Here is a 17,041-nt window from a genome sequence, read left to right as displayed (position 1 = left end):
GGATAGCACTTCTATAAGAGTCTCCTTTTGAGTTCAGAAACATAAAGTAACTTGAACTCTTAGCAATGGCCTGTGTTACTTCCTTCAAGTGTGATAAATATTGATCGTGTTCTTGTTTTGTTTTGATTCTGGCAGGTAGATGAGCTCTATGAAGCTTATTGTATCCAAAGACGCCTCCAAGATGGTGCCAATAAAATGAAGCAAGCCTTTGCAACGTCACCTGCCAGCAAAGCTGCCCGCGAGAGCCTGTCAGAGATCAACCGGAGCTACAAAGAGTACACAGAGGTATGTGCCAGCCTGCTCGGCTGCTGAACTCCACCTGTCCTGACCTGAATTGAATTGTCAAGAACCACAGGGCTTCCCAGGTGGTGCTAGTGGTAATGAACCCACCTGCCAATGCAGGAGATGTAAGAGACACACGTTCCATCCCTGGGTTGGGAAGATCCCATGGAGGAGGGCATGGAAACCCACTCCAGTATTCTTGCCTGGAGAATCCCATGGACAGAGGAGCCTGGCGGGCTACAGTCCATCGGGTCACAAAGAGTCAGACACGACTAAAGCGCACAAACATCCCAAGAACCAGGCAGCCTGCAAGCTCATTTCACTCTTTAGAGAGAGAAGTTTTGCTGTTTGCACGTCTTACATTTTCTTGAGGCCATCAGTGCAGTTTTAAAAATGTCTCTTGGGTGGTGTCATTCGTGCTATTTTGATTCAGCGCCTTCTGTAAACTCCAGAGCACGTGACTGTCTTGGTCTGTGAGCTTCACCTGTCAAGCACGCCCCCTCCTGGTGTCGTTGTAATAGGCGTGTTCATGGGCGTGCAAATCCACAGGATTTTAAATGCTGTGAAGCTGTTCCCAGGACAAGTGTCCTGCTTCTTTATGTGTACATTCTATGCACAAGTAGGCTACAAAGGCGTGTTAAAAATGTCAGCAAATGAATGAGCCGCAGATGTGCTGGTTCTGCTCATTGCAGTGCACTTCGAGATTCTCTGACGTGTACAATCCATTCTAGCTTTATCCCTGCAAATTGAACAGACCTTGTGGTTAAGATGGCCACCCTGGATGCTGGGTTCACTAACCTCCTGCCTATGATTATTTTATTGTAAGAAATTTCCGTTCTATCCTAAAGGAGGGAAGAAAGAGTCATGAACAGAAGCACGCTTTCCTGCTTTCTGAAGGTCTCTGGGGCCCAGACATATGACACAGAGAGGTCTTCGCTCCTCCAGGGGTCACCTGATAGCAGTGTCTGAGATGAAATGACTGAATTATTAAAACCTTCTCACTGTCCCATGTGTCTTTGTTCAGAGATCCAATGTCATGAATGAAGTCATCAGCCTGATGAGGGTCTACTGGACAGTTCCCAGGTCTGAGCATCTGTCTCAGCCCTGGGACAGGAGGGACGTCTTAGATGACTTGCCGCAGGGTCATTTCCTGTGTAACCCTCCAGCCCTGCCTCTTGTCTGAACCAACTTTGTCTTTTTTCAGGGCTTAAAGCAGGGCTTCTTCACCTAAGTTCCCCTTTTGGGAGAATGCTTTTTGAATGCATGAAATAAAGCCCATAGTAATTCAAAGGAAACAAATGATATTGAAATATAGTTAATTCAGTATTGTCAGCACAGTGATCAAAATATTTTTGAAACCAAATGTGTGGTACAGTACAAGACTGCTGCTTTACGAACACATCTAACTATAAGATTTAGCAACGGCTCCAATAACTACTGAGATTTCAAAGTATTGAAATGATTTCTCAGGATGCCTGCAACAGTTGATGTAACATAAACGTAGACTTTTACCAGGTCCCAGTCGTATGGCTGTGGCTTGTTTTCTCCATTCATGATATACAGACATACTAGATTTCAGTTAGAGGTTAGTGGAAATAGCAACATGACTTTTCCTTTTTTCCCTCATCCAAGTTGATGGAGCACAGCTAAGAATCTCTGGCTTAGAAGCAGCCCTAGTTCAGGAGACCTCATTTCCACACATCTCTGAAGTCAGAAGAGCAGTTGCCAGTGAGAGTGGCCATTTTCAGTACACACGCTGAAGACAGAGCAGCGGCCTGTGCCTGTCTCAAAACTTTTGTAGGGTGTTGCAGAAAAACCCACCCGTGGAACCCTGCTCAGTGTTAGGTGACAGCCTGGATGGGAAGGGAGTTCGGGGGAGAATGGATACTTATATGTGTATGGCTGAATCCCTTTGCTGTCTACCTGAAACTATCACCATTATTGTTAGTTGGGTATACCCCAATATAAAATAAAAAGCTTTAAGAAAAAAAAAAAAGAAATAACCACCCCTGGTCAGGTGCCAAGACACGACATCATATTTGCTCACAAATTCAAGGTTGTTTTGTAATTTCAGCGAGAGGAGAAGGAAGGCCAGGACATCGGTAGCTTCTTACCTCACTTGACATCAGGTGGATTTGTGTCTTCACATAACCACAAAAAAACAGGGATATTATCACAAAGAGGGTTTAGGAATTGATGGTTCTGGGAAACTTTTGCAATGGCAGCAGCTGCCTGGGGGAGACAGAAGACAATTCTGACTGTGGGTGTCCTCAGCTGTTAAACTAGCTGTCCTCTGCCCCCACCAAGTTTCCTAAAGACTGGTCACAGTCCTGACATGTAGGATAACATTGTTGATAGATTTCTAGAAACAGTAATGCATTCCTTCCCAGAGACACCCAGTGCTCAGAGGAAGAAAATTGGTTTACAAAACTGAGACTTTGTTTTCAAAACTTTCCAGCTGCACAGAGTTCAACCTCAGGAAGTTTTCCCCAACTTTCTGAGCTATTTGAGGTACTGACATTTAAGAGTCAGAACCCCTAGCTTGCAAGTTAATCCTGAAGCCCTCTGCAAACAAAATCCAAATGGAAGCAACCCCTCAGCCAGGATGGGAGGGGAGTTTAGGGAAGAATGAATACATGTGTATGTATGGCTGAATCCCTTCACTCACCACCTGAAACTCTCACAACATTGTTAATTGGCTGTACCCCAATACAAAATAAAAAGTTTTAAAAAAGGATAGCATATGGAAGCAGCCCTTGTCCATGCTCACTGATCTGCCCAAGCCACAGGCCCGAGCCCCCAAAATGTGATGGGGGAAGAGCCTGCAGATACTGCCCCTGGGTGTCTGTGTGGGGCAGGGGGCGGCAAAAGCGTGCTCAGGAGGCTGGCACAGGGCCTTCTTCAAACACCAGAGGTGACAGCTGTGTGCTGTGCTTAGTCGCTCAGTCATGTCTGACTCTTTGTGACCCCATGGACTGTAGCCCCCCAGGCTCCTCTGTCCATGGGATTCTCCAGGCAAGAATACTGGAGTGAGTTGCCATGCTGTTCTCCCAGGGATCTTCCCAAGCCAGGTCTCCTGCACCGCAGGCAGATTCTTTACCGTCTGAGTCACTAGGGAAGCCCAAGAATACTGGAGTGGGTCGCCTATCCCTTCTCCAGCAGATCTTCCCAACCCAGGAATCGAACCAGGGTCTCTTGCATTGCAGGTGGATTCTTTACCAGCTGAGCTACCACCCAAAGCTTAAACTGGCCCCTGCAGGAGGGCCTCCATGGGGGCAGCCCCCAGCCACAGCGCTTTTTCCTCTTGATTTCTAACTGTAGCTGCTCTGTTGTTTAGGTCCTCAGACACTGAGGAAGTAGGCTGGGTGGTTAGACATCTAACCACAGGCAGAGATGGTGACGCTCCTTTGCTTCCACTGTTCCTTCAACATTAGACGAGGAGAGGACGTTTGTCCAAGAGTCATTTTGGGGGCCTCCTGGCACGGCAGCAGGAATCCTGCCTCACTCGCTTGGAGTATAGTTGAACTTCTTAGCTCTTTTGACTCCAAATTATTGTAAAGAAAAGTTTCAAACCTACAGAAAAGACTAGAATGTCGACCATCATATTACTTTATTTAGACTTACCAGTTGCGAACATTTTGCCATATTTGCTTTCCTTCTCCTGCATATACTCAGTTTTTTCCCTTTTTACTAAGTCATTCGATAGTAAGTGGTAAATAATGTGACATTTCACCCCATAAATATTTTAGCACGGATGCTTTAATGAGAACCTACGTAACACATGTATTCTTTGCATAACCACACACCATTATCACAGCAAAGAAAATTAATTACCAGTCATTGAATAGAATGATCTAACATCCTGTACATTTTCAGATTTCTCTTATTTGGTCCAATAATGTCTTTCATAACTCTTTTACTTTATTTACTTTCAAATCAGGATGGAATCAGAGTTAACACATTACATTTGGTTGTTATGTCTCTTTAATCGCTTTTAACTAGAATTTCTATCCAGTAGTACTACTGTCTTTTTATATAATCCAGGCCAGTTCTTTTAGAATCTCCCACATTCCAGATCTATCTGACTGTTTATAAGTTAATTTGGTCTCCTGTGCTCTAAATTTCCCACACACTAGAAGGCTCATATAGGCTTAGATAAAACATTTTGTCAAGGTTGCTCCATGAGCAGGGTCGTGTAACTCATCACAAACAGGTAAATGCCTCTGGTTTGAGCAGTGGTTATGAGAACATGGTGTGCTTTGAGAGAAGCTTCGTTCTAACACTGGTCCCCTGTGCTCTTTCTAGAACATGTGCGCCATTGAAGCGGAGCTGGAGAAGCAGCTGGGGGAGTTCTCCATCAAGATGAAAGGTATCCTCCCCTCTGTTTAGAGAGGCGGGCGTCAGCCCTGCAGAGCTCCTCCAGGCGTCACATCACATACTCTATTGTCCTTGCAAAGATACTAGGCCACCTTCTCTTAGCCCTCCCCACTTAATTTATTGATGCTCCAGAACCTTCTCATCCTGAGCCTTGCCTACACACTTCAATATTTACTATGACAGGATCTCAAACATACACAAACATGGAGAGAATATCACGAGGAACCCCCATAGACCCATCACCTTGATTTAATAATTAGCAAGGTTTTGCCACCTTTGCTTCATCTGCTTCCTTGTCTTTGTTTTTCCTTTGATAAAATAAAACTCATATGTGGGAGTCTCCCCCTGTAGACTGCAATATGCCTCTCTTAAAGAACAGGGACATCTTGGAACCTCTCTGGTGGTCCAGAGGTTGGGATTCTGTGCTCTCAGTGCTGAGGGCCCAGGTTCAATCCCTGCTCAGGTAACTAAGATCCCACAAGCTGCGTGGTGCTGTTGGGGGAAAAAATAATAGGGCATCTTACATCACCACATGCCAAGTATTGTCACTTCTAATAAAATGAACATGCCTTTGTTATGAATCCATTCCATTGGCAAATGGCCCAGTCATCTTAAAAATGAGTTGTATAGTTGGTTTGTTCAAATCAGGATCCACACTAGGTCCACACATTATGACTGGTCATCAAGTATCTCTTTTTAGTTTACTTTTTATCTAAAACAGACCCCACCGTGTTTCATTTTGTTTTGTTTTGTTTTCTTACCATTGACTTACTACGTTGAAGCCACTGTTGTACAGAATATCCCACACTCTAGACTTGTCTTTTGGCCTCTTGGTGTTATTAAGTTTGTTCATTTATGCTCTGCTGCTGCTGCTAAGTCGCTTCAGTTGTCTGAATCTGTGCGACCCCATAGACAGCAGCCCACCAGGCTCCCCTGTCCCCGGGATTCTCCAGGCAAGAATACTGGAGTGGGTTGCCATTTCCTTCTCCAGTGCATGAAAGTGAAAAGTGAAAGTGAAGTCGCTCAGTCGTGTCCGACTCTTAGCGACCCCATGGACTGCAGCTTACCAGACTCCTCCATCCATGGGATTTTCCAGGCAAGAGTACTTACGCTCTACTTTCCTGTAAAGTGAAGTCTCTCAGTCATGCCTGACTCTTTGTGACCCCATGGACTGTAGCCTACCAGGCTCCTCTGTCCATGGGATTTTCCAGGCAAGAGTACTGGAGTGGGCTGCCATTTCCTTCTGCAGGGGATCTTCCCAACCCAGGGATCAAACCCGGGTCTCCTGCATTGCAGACAAGCACTTTACCATCTGAACCACCAGGGAAGCCCTTCCTATAAACAACATACCAAGTTCTTCATTTTTAAATGCTTTTTAATGTTAACTCTCCCAGAGGACTGTGCATTTTCCCACCGCCTTTCTGGTATTGACTCCAGAAAGTTCTACCCTAGAAGCAGTGTCAGTTTGCACCACTAGCATCTTCAAGACAAAAAAAACTCTAGTGTTAGAAAACAGAGCATCCCCCAGGTGTCAGGCTACCAGTCCCGCAGCCGGCAGGGCTCTCAAACGAGCAGGTCCTTCTTCCTTCTGAGTCTGGGCCATTCGCCCACTCACCGAGGGGAGAACGGCTGGTGTGTGCACCTTTCCTTTGCTGAGGTGTCTTAGCAGCTGCACCCTGGGTTGCTAGTGGGATTTAATCACCCTCTTGTCTACTTTTTGCCATCAAGGGAGTAGGAAAGGGGCGCTTTTTAAAAAAAAGTGTTCAACAGGAAAGCTTCATTTTCCAATGAGTCACCTATTTCAGGAGAGAGATTTTTCTGTCAAGTTTGATGCCTGGAGAGCTTCTCTGTATGAGTATACCTGCCAGTCCACACGATCTTGACCCTCAGCTGCCCACGCGGCTTTGTTCTTCTCTCCAGCAAATGCCATTGCCGATCAGTCTGTTATTCAGTATGAAGTCTCAACACTTAACTCACTGCTGAGGTGCGGCATCTGTGTTTTTCCGGATTTTCGGTCCATCCTCTCCATTTTGAGTCCTCACCTGAGCCAGTGGTTCTAAAACCACTCGGGCCCTGCTCCCTCTCAGCATGTCAGGGCAGGGCCCTGGAATGTGTGTATTTTTCATCCTCCGGATGATTCTATCAGCAGCCTGCTTCTGGAAAACTACTGTCTTGGGTCAGCTTTTCGCAAAGAACACTTCTCTCTCCTTCCAGCTCTCGAGGCACCAGCCACACAGGCTAGCACAATCTAGGGTCTCACTGCTGAGAGAAATTCCCGTCACACCCATCATCTCACTGTTAACACAGGCAGTACCATCTATCCCCTGACATTGTTATCAAATGCACCAATTTGGGGTGGGATGGTAATTTCCCCATTTCTGCCATGGGGAACGGGGTTAAGTGACTTGTCCCCAAAGTCGCACAGTACTTTATTTTATTTTTTTGCTGCAGTGGGATCTTAGTTCCCCAGCCAGGGATCAAACTCATGCTCCCTGGAACAGAAGCACAAAGTCTTAACCGCTGGACCATCAGGGAAGCCCCTGAAGTGGGAAGTTCTAACACAGTTGAGCAGATATGATAAAAGATTGCTCAAAGAATGTTCTGTTCTCTATGGGATGTTCACCCTCCACCCAGCACACAGGTATCCTGGGAGAGGTGTGGGAGAAAGGGGATCCCACCCACCAGATCTGGACCTCAGGCCTGGTGGTCAGTGAGGACACTGTGGGGACCCTGCCATCCACTGGGGGACTGGCTTTCCAGCTGAAGAACAAATCCGCGTTATGACGAGTTATCGTGATGGACGGACTGAACTTTCTGCTGGCTCCTGCTCTTCCATCACTACCCTTGACTTTGTTCTCTCCACATACCCAATGGACTTCCCTGGCTTCTCTCTGGGTTTGGGGATCAGTCAAACCTGCAAGCTCACTTCCGCTTTCCTAATCTAACATGAAAACTTGAACTACTTCTATGAAGCCTTTCAAGGGCAGTATCCCCATGAAAATCGTCCTTTCTCTTGATAAAAGGAAGCCAGTCACTTGCGCTGCCAAGAAATCTTGCATCTTTGCAGTTAGCTACTTTATCTGTTATTAATTCTGCTAAGAAAAAATTACCACTCCCAACATACATAGTGACATAAACTGAGGATCTTTCATAATATTCTCAGACCTGGTAACTCAGCTTCTTCCTGCCACACCCTTCCCCACTTCCTTTTTCACCCCACCCCAACACACAACAACGAAGTCATTCTGTGGGGCTTTTGGTGGGGCTGGGGTAGGTGATGGTGTTAAAAGCAATTGATCAAGTGCTTGCTGAGCTCCTGCTGTTGGCCAGCTGCATCCTGGTAAACGGTCCCTGGCCTTGACTTCCACACAGTCTACTGGAGAAAATGGATGCATGAGCCAGTCCAGTCTAATTCAGTGGAATAAACAACCTGCCTAACCAATAATGTGGCCAATTGCTTAGAAGCCCGGGGGGGAGGGGTGAGAAGGGAGGCAGAAGCAGGAAAGAGAAAGGCTTCCCAGATGCAACTTTCGTGTTAGAATGAGAGGACCTTGGGCTTCCCAGGTGGCACTAGTGGTAAAGAACTTGCCTTCCAATGCAGGAGGCATAAGAGACTCAGGTTTGATTCCTCAGTCAGGAAGATTTCCCTGGAGGAGGGTATGGCAACCCACTTCAGTATTCTTGCCTGGAGAATCCTATAGACAGGGGAGCCTGGCGGGCGACGGTCCATAGGATCACACAGAGTTGGATACGGCTGAGCAACTCCACTCCAGTACTCTTGCCTGGAAAATCCCATGGATGGAGGAGCCTGGTGCGCTGCAGTCCATGGGGTCGCTAAGAGTCGGACAGGACTGAGCGACTTCACTTTCATGCATTGGAGAAGGGAATGGCAACCCACTCCAGTGTTCTTGCCTGGAGAATCCCAGGGAAGAGGGAGCCTGGTGGGCTGCCATCTATGGGGTCGCACAGAGTCGGACACGACTGAAGCGACTTAGCGGCAGAGCAACTGAGAAAGCAGGAGAGGACCTTGGGAGGAGAGTTGTGGGGCTCCTTGGTGCCAGATTTTAAAGAGGCTCCAGTGCCAGCCTAAAGAGGGAGAGTGCAGAGCCATCCACCAATATGCACATGAAAAGATCTGGTCCATTACCGAAATCAACTTCTCCCAGTATTACCTGCTTCGAATTAAGTTCCAGGCAGTGTGTATGTCCAAAAGTCTGTCCTGGCCCTTGCAGCTTTCAGGGCAGGTCCAGTCCAGGAGAGGGGACATCTTCAAGGGAGCCAGTAAATCTGCATTATTTATGTCTCAGCATAAATCCGTCAGGCCTGTAACGGGAGCTCCCAGCTATTCCGCTATTTGGCTGTTTTCCTTGGAGTAGAAAGTGTGACTTCCTTAGCTTCAGAATGGCTCCCCCCAGTGCTAAATTTTGTTAAAAGTGTCATGAATTTCCAACCAGCCTTTTCCCTGTGTACGTGCTGCCAGCCAACATGTGTGATCCTCTTTATCTTTGGAAAAGAAGATCCTTATAGATCCTTGTAGAACTAGAAAAAAAAGGGATGCGTTCTTCTGGCAGAATGGCCCTTGAGCAAAGGAAGAGCAGGGTGGGCGACTGCTCACTGTAGTATCTGGGGCTTCTGAAAGAGGTTGTGTGTGGGAGAGCTGTCTCATCAGTTAGTCGCGTTTATCGTACAGCATCCGCAAGAGGCAGGAAGACACACCATGGAGATAAAAGGCCCCTCAGTCCCCCGCCTCCCATGTCCTTCCCTGGTGCTGACCCCGGTGGTGGGTTTTGGAGTGATCATCTTGAAAGCTCTGTAGACAGTGCTGCATTCATCCCTAAACCACTGAGGAACATGAAGCTTTCCCCAACTGAAAGTCCAAACAGGCATCAGACCAGAGTCTGAAAGAAACCGGGCCAGGTTGAAAGGATACTCACTAGGCGGTAAAGGTAGCTGTTTCAGTTATGCCATCAGAACCGTAATGGCTTACATAAGCAGATAGGACTTGAAGAAGCATAGCATAGCCCCAGGCCTGTTTTTACCTACCTACTGCCACATGCCACGATATGGTGGTAATCACAGTATCAGTGTGATGCAACTACAAGCAATTCAAAAAAATTTTGCTTTAATAACATGAGCTGAGAAGCTCAAAAACATCTGTACCAAGTAGCTTTCTCCCATTTGGATACATTCTTCCAATACAAAATTTCTAGTGATTTTTGACAGGGGGGAAAAAAACTTCAAAGGATTTTCACCTTACTCTCCTTTATCCAGCAAGGATATCAGATCATTTTTTTAGGTTTTGTTTTCTTTTCTTTTTTAACCAGGCCTCCACTGTAATTGCAGAGGTAGGTAAACAGGCAGTAGATGAATTCTGAATAGTCTGTAGAGGTTTTTAGAGAGTGCTTAGGATTTTATTGGAATTGGCATATCCAGCCAATTTGGATTTATAAAAACAAGTTGATTGTGCTTTGCTTCAGAAGTACTAAAAATAAAAGACTAATCGTCCAGAAAACTATTAGTGAAAACTGGCTTCTTTAATTCTGCTCTTATTTCAGTAAATCTTTTTAAGAGGCTTGTGAATGTTCTACTTGTTAGTAGAAACTTGTCCTCAATGGAGTGATTCTATGGATGGAGAGGTGTGAGGAACTGATAAGTTGCTGCCATCTACTGACAGAGAGTGGTAACAGCAGGTGCTTTTTGAGGCCTCCATGGACCTTCTCTGTCTCAACCCTGGCATCACCCATGGAACTGGTGGAAAGCAGATTCATCTGTCTCACAGTCTCACGACTTAACGGGATTCTTCATAGAAGAAACAGCCTTATCTGCCTGGCGAGCACCTCTCCCATCATCCCAGCAAGGAATGTCCTCTCTCACTGAGATAGATGGAATTCCCAACAATAGCTGTGCCCACAGAGGGTCCCCAGAAGATATTACATGAGGTTTCACAAAGGCCTGACACTTTGAGTTTTATAAATGTGCCGGTGAGGGTTTGTAAAGAGGAGTAACTGACTTTGTGTCTCTGATCCCAACTGCTTGCTTACAGGTCTGGCTGGTTTTGCTCGCCTCTGTCCTGGAGATCAATATGAAGTAAGTATGGTATCAGTCTGGGTGTTGGACTTGAGAGACAAGAGTCAGTTGTCATTATTTTGCCTCTTCAATTGTCTTTTTATTTGTATTTTTTTCATTTTGAAAAAGAAATTTGGGCCCATAAGAAAGTGTCAATGTATGGCAAAACCAATACATTACTGTAAAGTAAAATAAAGTAAAAATAAAAATAAATAAATAAAAAGTTTAGAGATTAGGATAAGACCTCTCATATATGGGTCATCTAGACACTAATTTTTAACATTATGCCACATTTGCTTTATTATTGTTAATATTGTTGTTGTTATTTTTCTGAACCATTGTAGATTAATGCACAGATATCATGACCCTTCACCCATAAATTATTTTCCTGAATACAGGAAGACATTCTTTCATATAAACATTGTCCAGTTCTTGACATGAGCAGACTTAGCATTGATCCCTTAGCTCGTATCGTTAGATATGAGATCTACAGTTATGTTTTTCCATGCCCCAATATTGTCCTCGATAGCAGCTTTTTTCCTGACCCAAGATCCAATCCAAGATTATGACTTCTTGCAAGTATCAGGAGTGAAGAATTGTGAAATCTAGATCTTTCTTTATAAAAAGTATACTCCATAAAGTAAAAAAAGCTTTTTATCTTTTTCCTTTTCAAAAGGGAACCTGCATAATTATTTCATCTAACCGTCACCTCCAGAATCTTCTCTGATCATTCATCTTGGTGGGAGGTTGGGGGACTGTATCTTCCTCTAAGCAGTAAAGCTGTCTGAATGAGGGGAGTCTGCACACCCTCTCCCCAGAGTGTGTCAGGTTTCAAAATCCTTGTCCAGTTCCATCTCCCTTTCCCAAAAGGAGGATGTCTTATTTCTTGCTTCTGGCCGCTGAGTAGATTTTAGCTGTTGGCTCCTTGTCTCTCTGAAGGGGCTGGGGAGTGTGCAGAATTAATCCAGTGGTGGTTCTACTGAAGCAGAACTAAGGAGAGAAAGAGCTGGGTGACCTGAGTGAGCTGAAGGGCTTGATAAAATAACCTTTTTTTAAAGGAAGCCCTCCGCACTGGGTCCTAGGGGAGCAGAACTTACTCCCTTTTGAAAGTCTTTCCCCACTGGTCCTCTGCTCCACCCACTCCCACCCCGAGAATTTGGGCAAAGCAACAGTCAGGATGTGGCGTGAGGATGCTGGAGAAGGGGAGGAGCGGTTGTTACCTGCCTTTTTGATCCTGGTGTTTGGAGGGGAGGCGGGTGAGGGCAATGGAACCTGAGGACCCTTTGGCGTCTTCTCTCTAGATTTTCATGAAGTATGGCCGACAGAGGTGGAAACTGAAAGGCAGGATAGAGGTAAACGGCAAACAGAGCTGGGACGGAGAAGAGATGGTGTTCCTGCCGCTGATAGTCGGGTTCATTTCCATCAAGGTACGGGATCGGCACTGCTGTGTGTTGTCTTTGCTGCTGCCATAGCAAAGACATCTGTCATGGAGACCTGTCCCTGAGACCTCTACCTGCTGCCCCTCCACCCCCCAGACCACTGTCTGTGCTACAAGCACATCCCCAGACCCACCCTCGTGTCAGAGTGGGCAGTGTAAATGTGAGCGGGCTTGGGAAACACCCACCTCCAGCTTCAGATATGATTCTGCAGTGCCTCCCCTGGCCAAGAAAAACAAAGGAGAGGGGCTGCCTTCGTCCAGCGCTGTCCTGTAAGGCCTTTCTCCCTTCCCTCTCTCACCAGGTCACAGAACTCAAAGGGCTGGCGACTCACCTCCTGGTGGGCAGTGTGACCTGTGAGACCAAAGAGCTGTTTGCAGCCCGACCTCAGGTGGTGGCTGTGGACATCAATGACCTTGGCACCATCAAACTCAACCTGGAAATCACCTGGTAGTAAGTTGCCCTCTTTTATATCATCGCAGTGAAAATATGTGTCACAGGCTCGTGCTATTCCCGGGGTGGCGCATGGACCATCAGAATTACCAAGGAGCTTGGCATGAACGCTGACTCTCAGGCCCCACCCCAGGGCCCAGGAATCTCTTTAATAGGGTTGCTAGGTGTTCACACATGTTAATATCATATCACTACTCTCCTCTTTGACTTTCTGTTTTTAAACATTTTATCCTGCCTCCGTCCCTCCTCCTCAACCCTTGAACGTATTTAAAGAAATGTATCTCTCAAGTCAACTGATGTGAAGGAAAGAAACGGTCCATATTTTGTCTGCAGAAAGATCCTGATGCTTGCTGTGGTGTCTTAATTGCTTAACCCTCTTTATCTCAGACATCATACAGTGCTTTGGAAAGCTTTGGATATCTTTAGTCTCTCCACACTCTAAATGCTGAAATAGAATATTTCCAAAGGGCAAGAGAAATCTTTTGTCAAAGTAAGGAACTTAAAAGTAGTTTTCTGCTAAGAGGGGTGGGGGGTGGCAAGGAGGCTCAAGAAGGAGGGGCCGTATGTATGCTTATGGCTGATACACATTGTTGTATGGCCGAAACCAACACAACATTGTAAAGCAATTATCCTCCAAATAACAAGTCGTTTTCTGAAGTCATCCCATAGGAAAGGTCTTGCTAAGTTATGAAACACTGGTTGCTCACAACAGTTGATCTTATGCCCATGTTACCAAGTAACGAGGGCCTGTCGAATATTAACGTCTGGGCCCCTTTACAACACAGAGGGTCAGGCTTGGAAGCAGCAAAGACATGTAACCTTGTCACTAAAACAGTGTCCACATGATTTGCCTAGCCCGTCTCTCCTCGTAATTTGTAACCACTGACATCTCAAATGCAAGCCGCTGCTGGATGAGCCCATGTCAGGATGACTAATGGCATCACTGTGAACACTTTTGTCCTCTCAGTCACGCAGTGGGCGCTGGGTGAACTGAAATGAACAGAGTGTTTTCTTCAGAACCAAACAATAATCTATTTCTCTCCTGTATCATTAAAGCATCTGTCCTTGCAAAGCTCTGGGAATTTTTACAGACTTCTTCAACATCTTGTGTTATGCTAAGTCACTTCATTTGTGTCCAACTCTTTGCGACTCTATGGACTGTAACATCCCAGGCTCCTCTATCCCTGGGATTCTCTAGGCAAGAATACTGGAGTGGGTTGATGTGCCCTCTCCTCCAGGGGATCTTCCTGACCTAGAGATCAAAACCCCATCTCCTGTGGCTCCTGCATCACAGGCGGATTCTTTATGTTTATGTCTCTAATATGAATGAAGAAGTAGATTTCATTGGTATCCAGGTGTGCACATTAATTGTACTTAAAGCTGTGATGATAATCTGTGGTCCTTTGGGTGAGTCCAGACTTCTTTTTCTGCTCCACTTTTTTAAAATCATGGTTTGTTTGGTGACAGACCAATTCGGCCAAAACCAGCCCAGCTCTCCAGCTTCCCTGGTGGCTCAGTGGTAAAGAATCTGCCTGCCAACACAGGAGACGCAGGTTCTGTCCCTGGGTCGGGATAATTCCTGGAGAAGGGAATGGCAGCCTACTCCAGTATTCTTGCCTGGACAGAGGAGCCTCGCCGGCTATAGTCCAAGAGGTCACAGAGTCAGACATGACTTAGTGACTGAACAACAGACAGCAAGCCCAGTTCCCACTGGCTGAGTTTACGTTAGTATAATGAGGTGCTTTCTTGGCCTGCGGTCTGGTGATGATGGGTGATTTTAACAAGCATGCGTTCATGGGGTCCTGTTGTTTTGCAGTCCGTTTGACGTGGAGGACATGACCCCATCCTCGGGCGCTGGGAACAAGGTGGCCGCCCTCCAGAGAAGAATGTCCATGTATAGCCAGGGTACTCCGGAAACGCCCACCTTCAAAGATCACTCCTTCTTCGTAAGTTTTGTGTGCTTTCTGGAGGAGAGGTGATGAACCTGAGGCAGTGCTTGCATCCAGCCTCTGAAATGCTTAACGTACAGTGTTAGGGAGTCTCGATAATTCTTAATGCAGTCACCTCTCTGTATCCTCGGGGGTTCACCCCTTTGATAGCAAAATCTGAAGATGCTCCAGTCAGTCTTTTATATGAAATGGCAGTGTTTGCACATAACCTTCACATCCTCCCGTGTATGCTGGATCATCTCTAGATTACCTGTGATACTTAATGTAATGGAAATGACCCATCAATAATTGTAAATACAGTGTAAATGCTATGTAAATAGTTGCCAGCAAATTGGCAAATTGAAGCTTTCCTTTTTGGAACTTTCGGGAATTCCTTTTCCATGGATGCATAACCCTCGGATACAGAGGGGAGGGCCGACTGTGATGTCATCTTCAAGTTCACCCTAACCCAGTGGTGACTAAGGGAAGTACATGCCTAGATGCCCGTGGCCACCGGTGCCCAGGGGGTCAACCCGCTCTATCCCTGCTCTGCTCCCCACCCCCATTTATCTGTTACTTTGATCAACGCATGTCAACTTTTCCATCCATTCTCTGAGATCAGCCTTTTAAAGAAGTAGATGTAAATAAAGGCCCCTTGTTTTAATCAGCAACGCTTGCTTAAGAGCTGACAGAAACATAGTAACCTGCTACTTTCCACTAACTCCCCATCTTGCTTTGACTTCTGAAGAGATGGTTGCATCCTTCACCAGACAAGCCAAGGCTGTCTGTCTTGAGTGCCTTGCAAGACTCTTTCTTTGCCAAGCTGCACCGCAGCCGCTCTTTCAGTGACCTGCCCTCCCTCAGGCTGAGACCCAAGGCCGTGCTAGAGTTTTATGTGAGTGTGGGTGGCCCGCCGGGGTGTGATGTGCTTGCCTTTGGGGGCTGGTGGCATGTATGCTTTGGCATGCCTCTTGCTTTATCTTTGCTCTCATGCTCACTGGCTAACGGTTACAGGTCTCCTGTCTGCAGGGTGGGAAATTTGGGCTTGCATGCACCTTTGTGAGAGAGGCCGTTTGTCCTTCCCTTCCCACGATCTCTGCTTTTGTGCTGTGACTTTTTTGCACTGTGGCAAAGATATCCATGGTAACAAGATTGTCATTTAAAAAAACACAGTCACACATGAAGTCAAAGAAGGTTTTCATTCACAAGTTAAGCTAATGTATCCCTAATATCAATCTTTACAGTTGTAGCCTTCAAAAACTGGCATTTGAGGAAGTCAGAAAGATTTAAACCAATTTTCCTAGAGCTCTTTTTATTGAAAGAGGTTCTTAGCCTTAGTGTGTTTTATACTATCATAGTAAAAGAGACTCTAATTTTCAGTCAAAGATGTAATAAGTTACCTACATGATATGTGTTTCCCTTTATGTCACAGGAGAATATACATACACATACGTATGTACATACATGGCGTGTTCTGCCCTTCACAGACATATAAAGTAATCTTTGAATGTCCAGAGAGGAAAGGGCTAAAAGTCTTCTGGTTAATAATAATAATAATAATAACCTCTTATTCGTTTAAAAAAAAAAAAAACACCGGTAAAATGGATGGGGCTAAACTCCAATAAAATTTCCAAGGGAAGTGGGAAGACGATATGGGAAAGATAAAGCAGGCACCAGCTGCTGGAGTAACTACCAACGCCAAGTGTGTATTCATGCTCATACAGTGCGAGTCAGAGGGCTGGGGAGGGAGTTGGCAGCGATTTTAGTCACATCGTTTAAACAAGAGCAAGATTAGAAAAAAAATGTGATGGTTTCCTATAGCCTTTTGAACTATATGTTCATAAAGCCTTTTGAACTTGATGAACACAGACTCAGAGCAGCCAGTTCCCTTCCAGCCCGGCTCTCCAGGCCCACCTCCCGTCTCTCCAGGCTTCATTCTCTGCCCAGCGCCCCTCCTCCCCATGCACCCTCCCTCTCAGGATCTCCCGCAGACTGTTGTTCCTTCTAGAACACACTTCCTCCCCGTCCTTCCTTTTTCTCCGTCTCCCAGGGCTGAGTTCCAGGTTGTCCCTCTCCCAGGCTGCAGCCACCCGCTTGCTCCAGCGCCCGCATCACCCGCCAGCTACAGCATCCCAGCCCTCCTGTGCCTGTTCGTAGGCTCGGGCCCTTGGCACCTGGTGCGGCCCCTTCGGCAGGCAGCTCAGTCTAACTCGACCTTTGCCGCTGAAGTCCGAGCAAATATGGGCTTGGGAATGTGAGGCTGCAGAGAAATGGCTGAAGTGGAGTTTGGAATTTAAATAAGAATCGAGATCACCCAAGGTCCCCCCCTTCCTTACTTAGCCAAGGCCTCCGCCTCCCTCAGAGCTGCTGGGAGTGTATATTCTGAAGGCGAGTTGAGGCTGGGCCAGACAGCTCAGAAGACCGGGGGTTCTGTGAGATGCCCAGGGGACCCCATGGAGGAAGTGCCTGGAGCAGGACTCAGCCTTCCTCCATCTCTCC

General features: G+C 46.3%; 1 protein-coding gene across 3 annotated transcripts in view; it reads left to right on the top strand.

The window, feature by feature from the left end:
• The window catches only part of FAM65B (family with sequence similarity 65 member B), a 109,546-nt gene that overhangs the window by 69,704 nt on the left and 22,801 nt on the right, over positions 1 to 17,041 (top strand). For all 3 annotated transcript variants that reach the window (XM_005696773.3, XM_005696774.2, XM_018039210.1), the window contains exons 7-12: positions 136 to 285; positions 4,588 to 4,651; positions 10,703 to 10,746; positions 12,027 to 12,152; positions 12,466 to 12,614; positions 14,431 to 14,560. In XM_005696773.3, the coding sequence (XP_005696830.1) occupies positions 136 to 285; positions 4,588 to 4,651; positions 10,703 to 10,746; positions 12,027 to 12,152; positions 12,466 to 12,614; positions 14,431 to 14,560 (663 nt within the window). The remainder of the gene's footprint in view (positions 1 to 135; positions 286 to 4,587; positions 4,652 to 10,702; positions 10,747 to 12,026; positions 12,153 to 12,465; positions 12,615 to 14,430; positions 14,561 to 17,041) is intronic.

This window comes from Capra hircus, chromosome 23 (genome assembly GCF_001704415.2).
Source record: "Capra hircus breed San Clemente chromosome 23, ASM170441v1, whole genome shotgun sequence".
Classification (NCBI taxonomy): domain Eukaryota; kingdom Metazoa; phylum Chordata; class Mammalia; order Artiodactyla; family Bovidae; genus Capra; species Capra hircus.
Note: the sequence above shows the minus strand (reverse complement) of the source record. Positions and strands in the feature narration are given on the sequence as shown.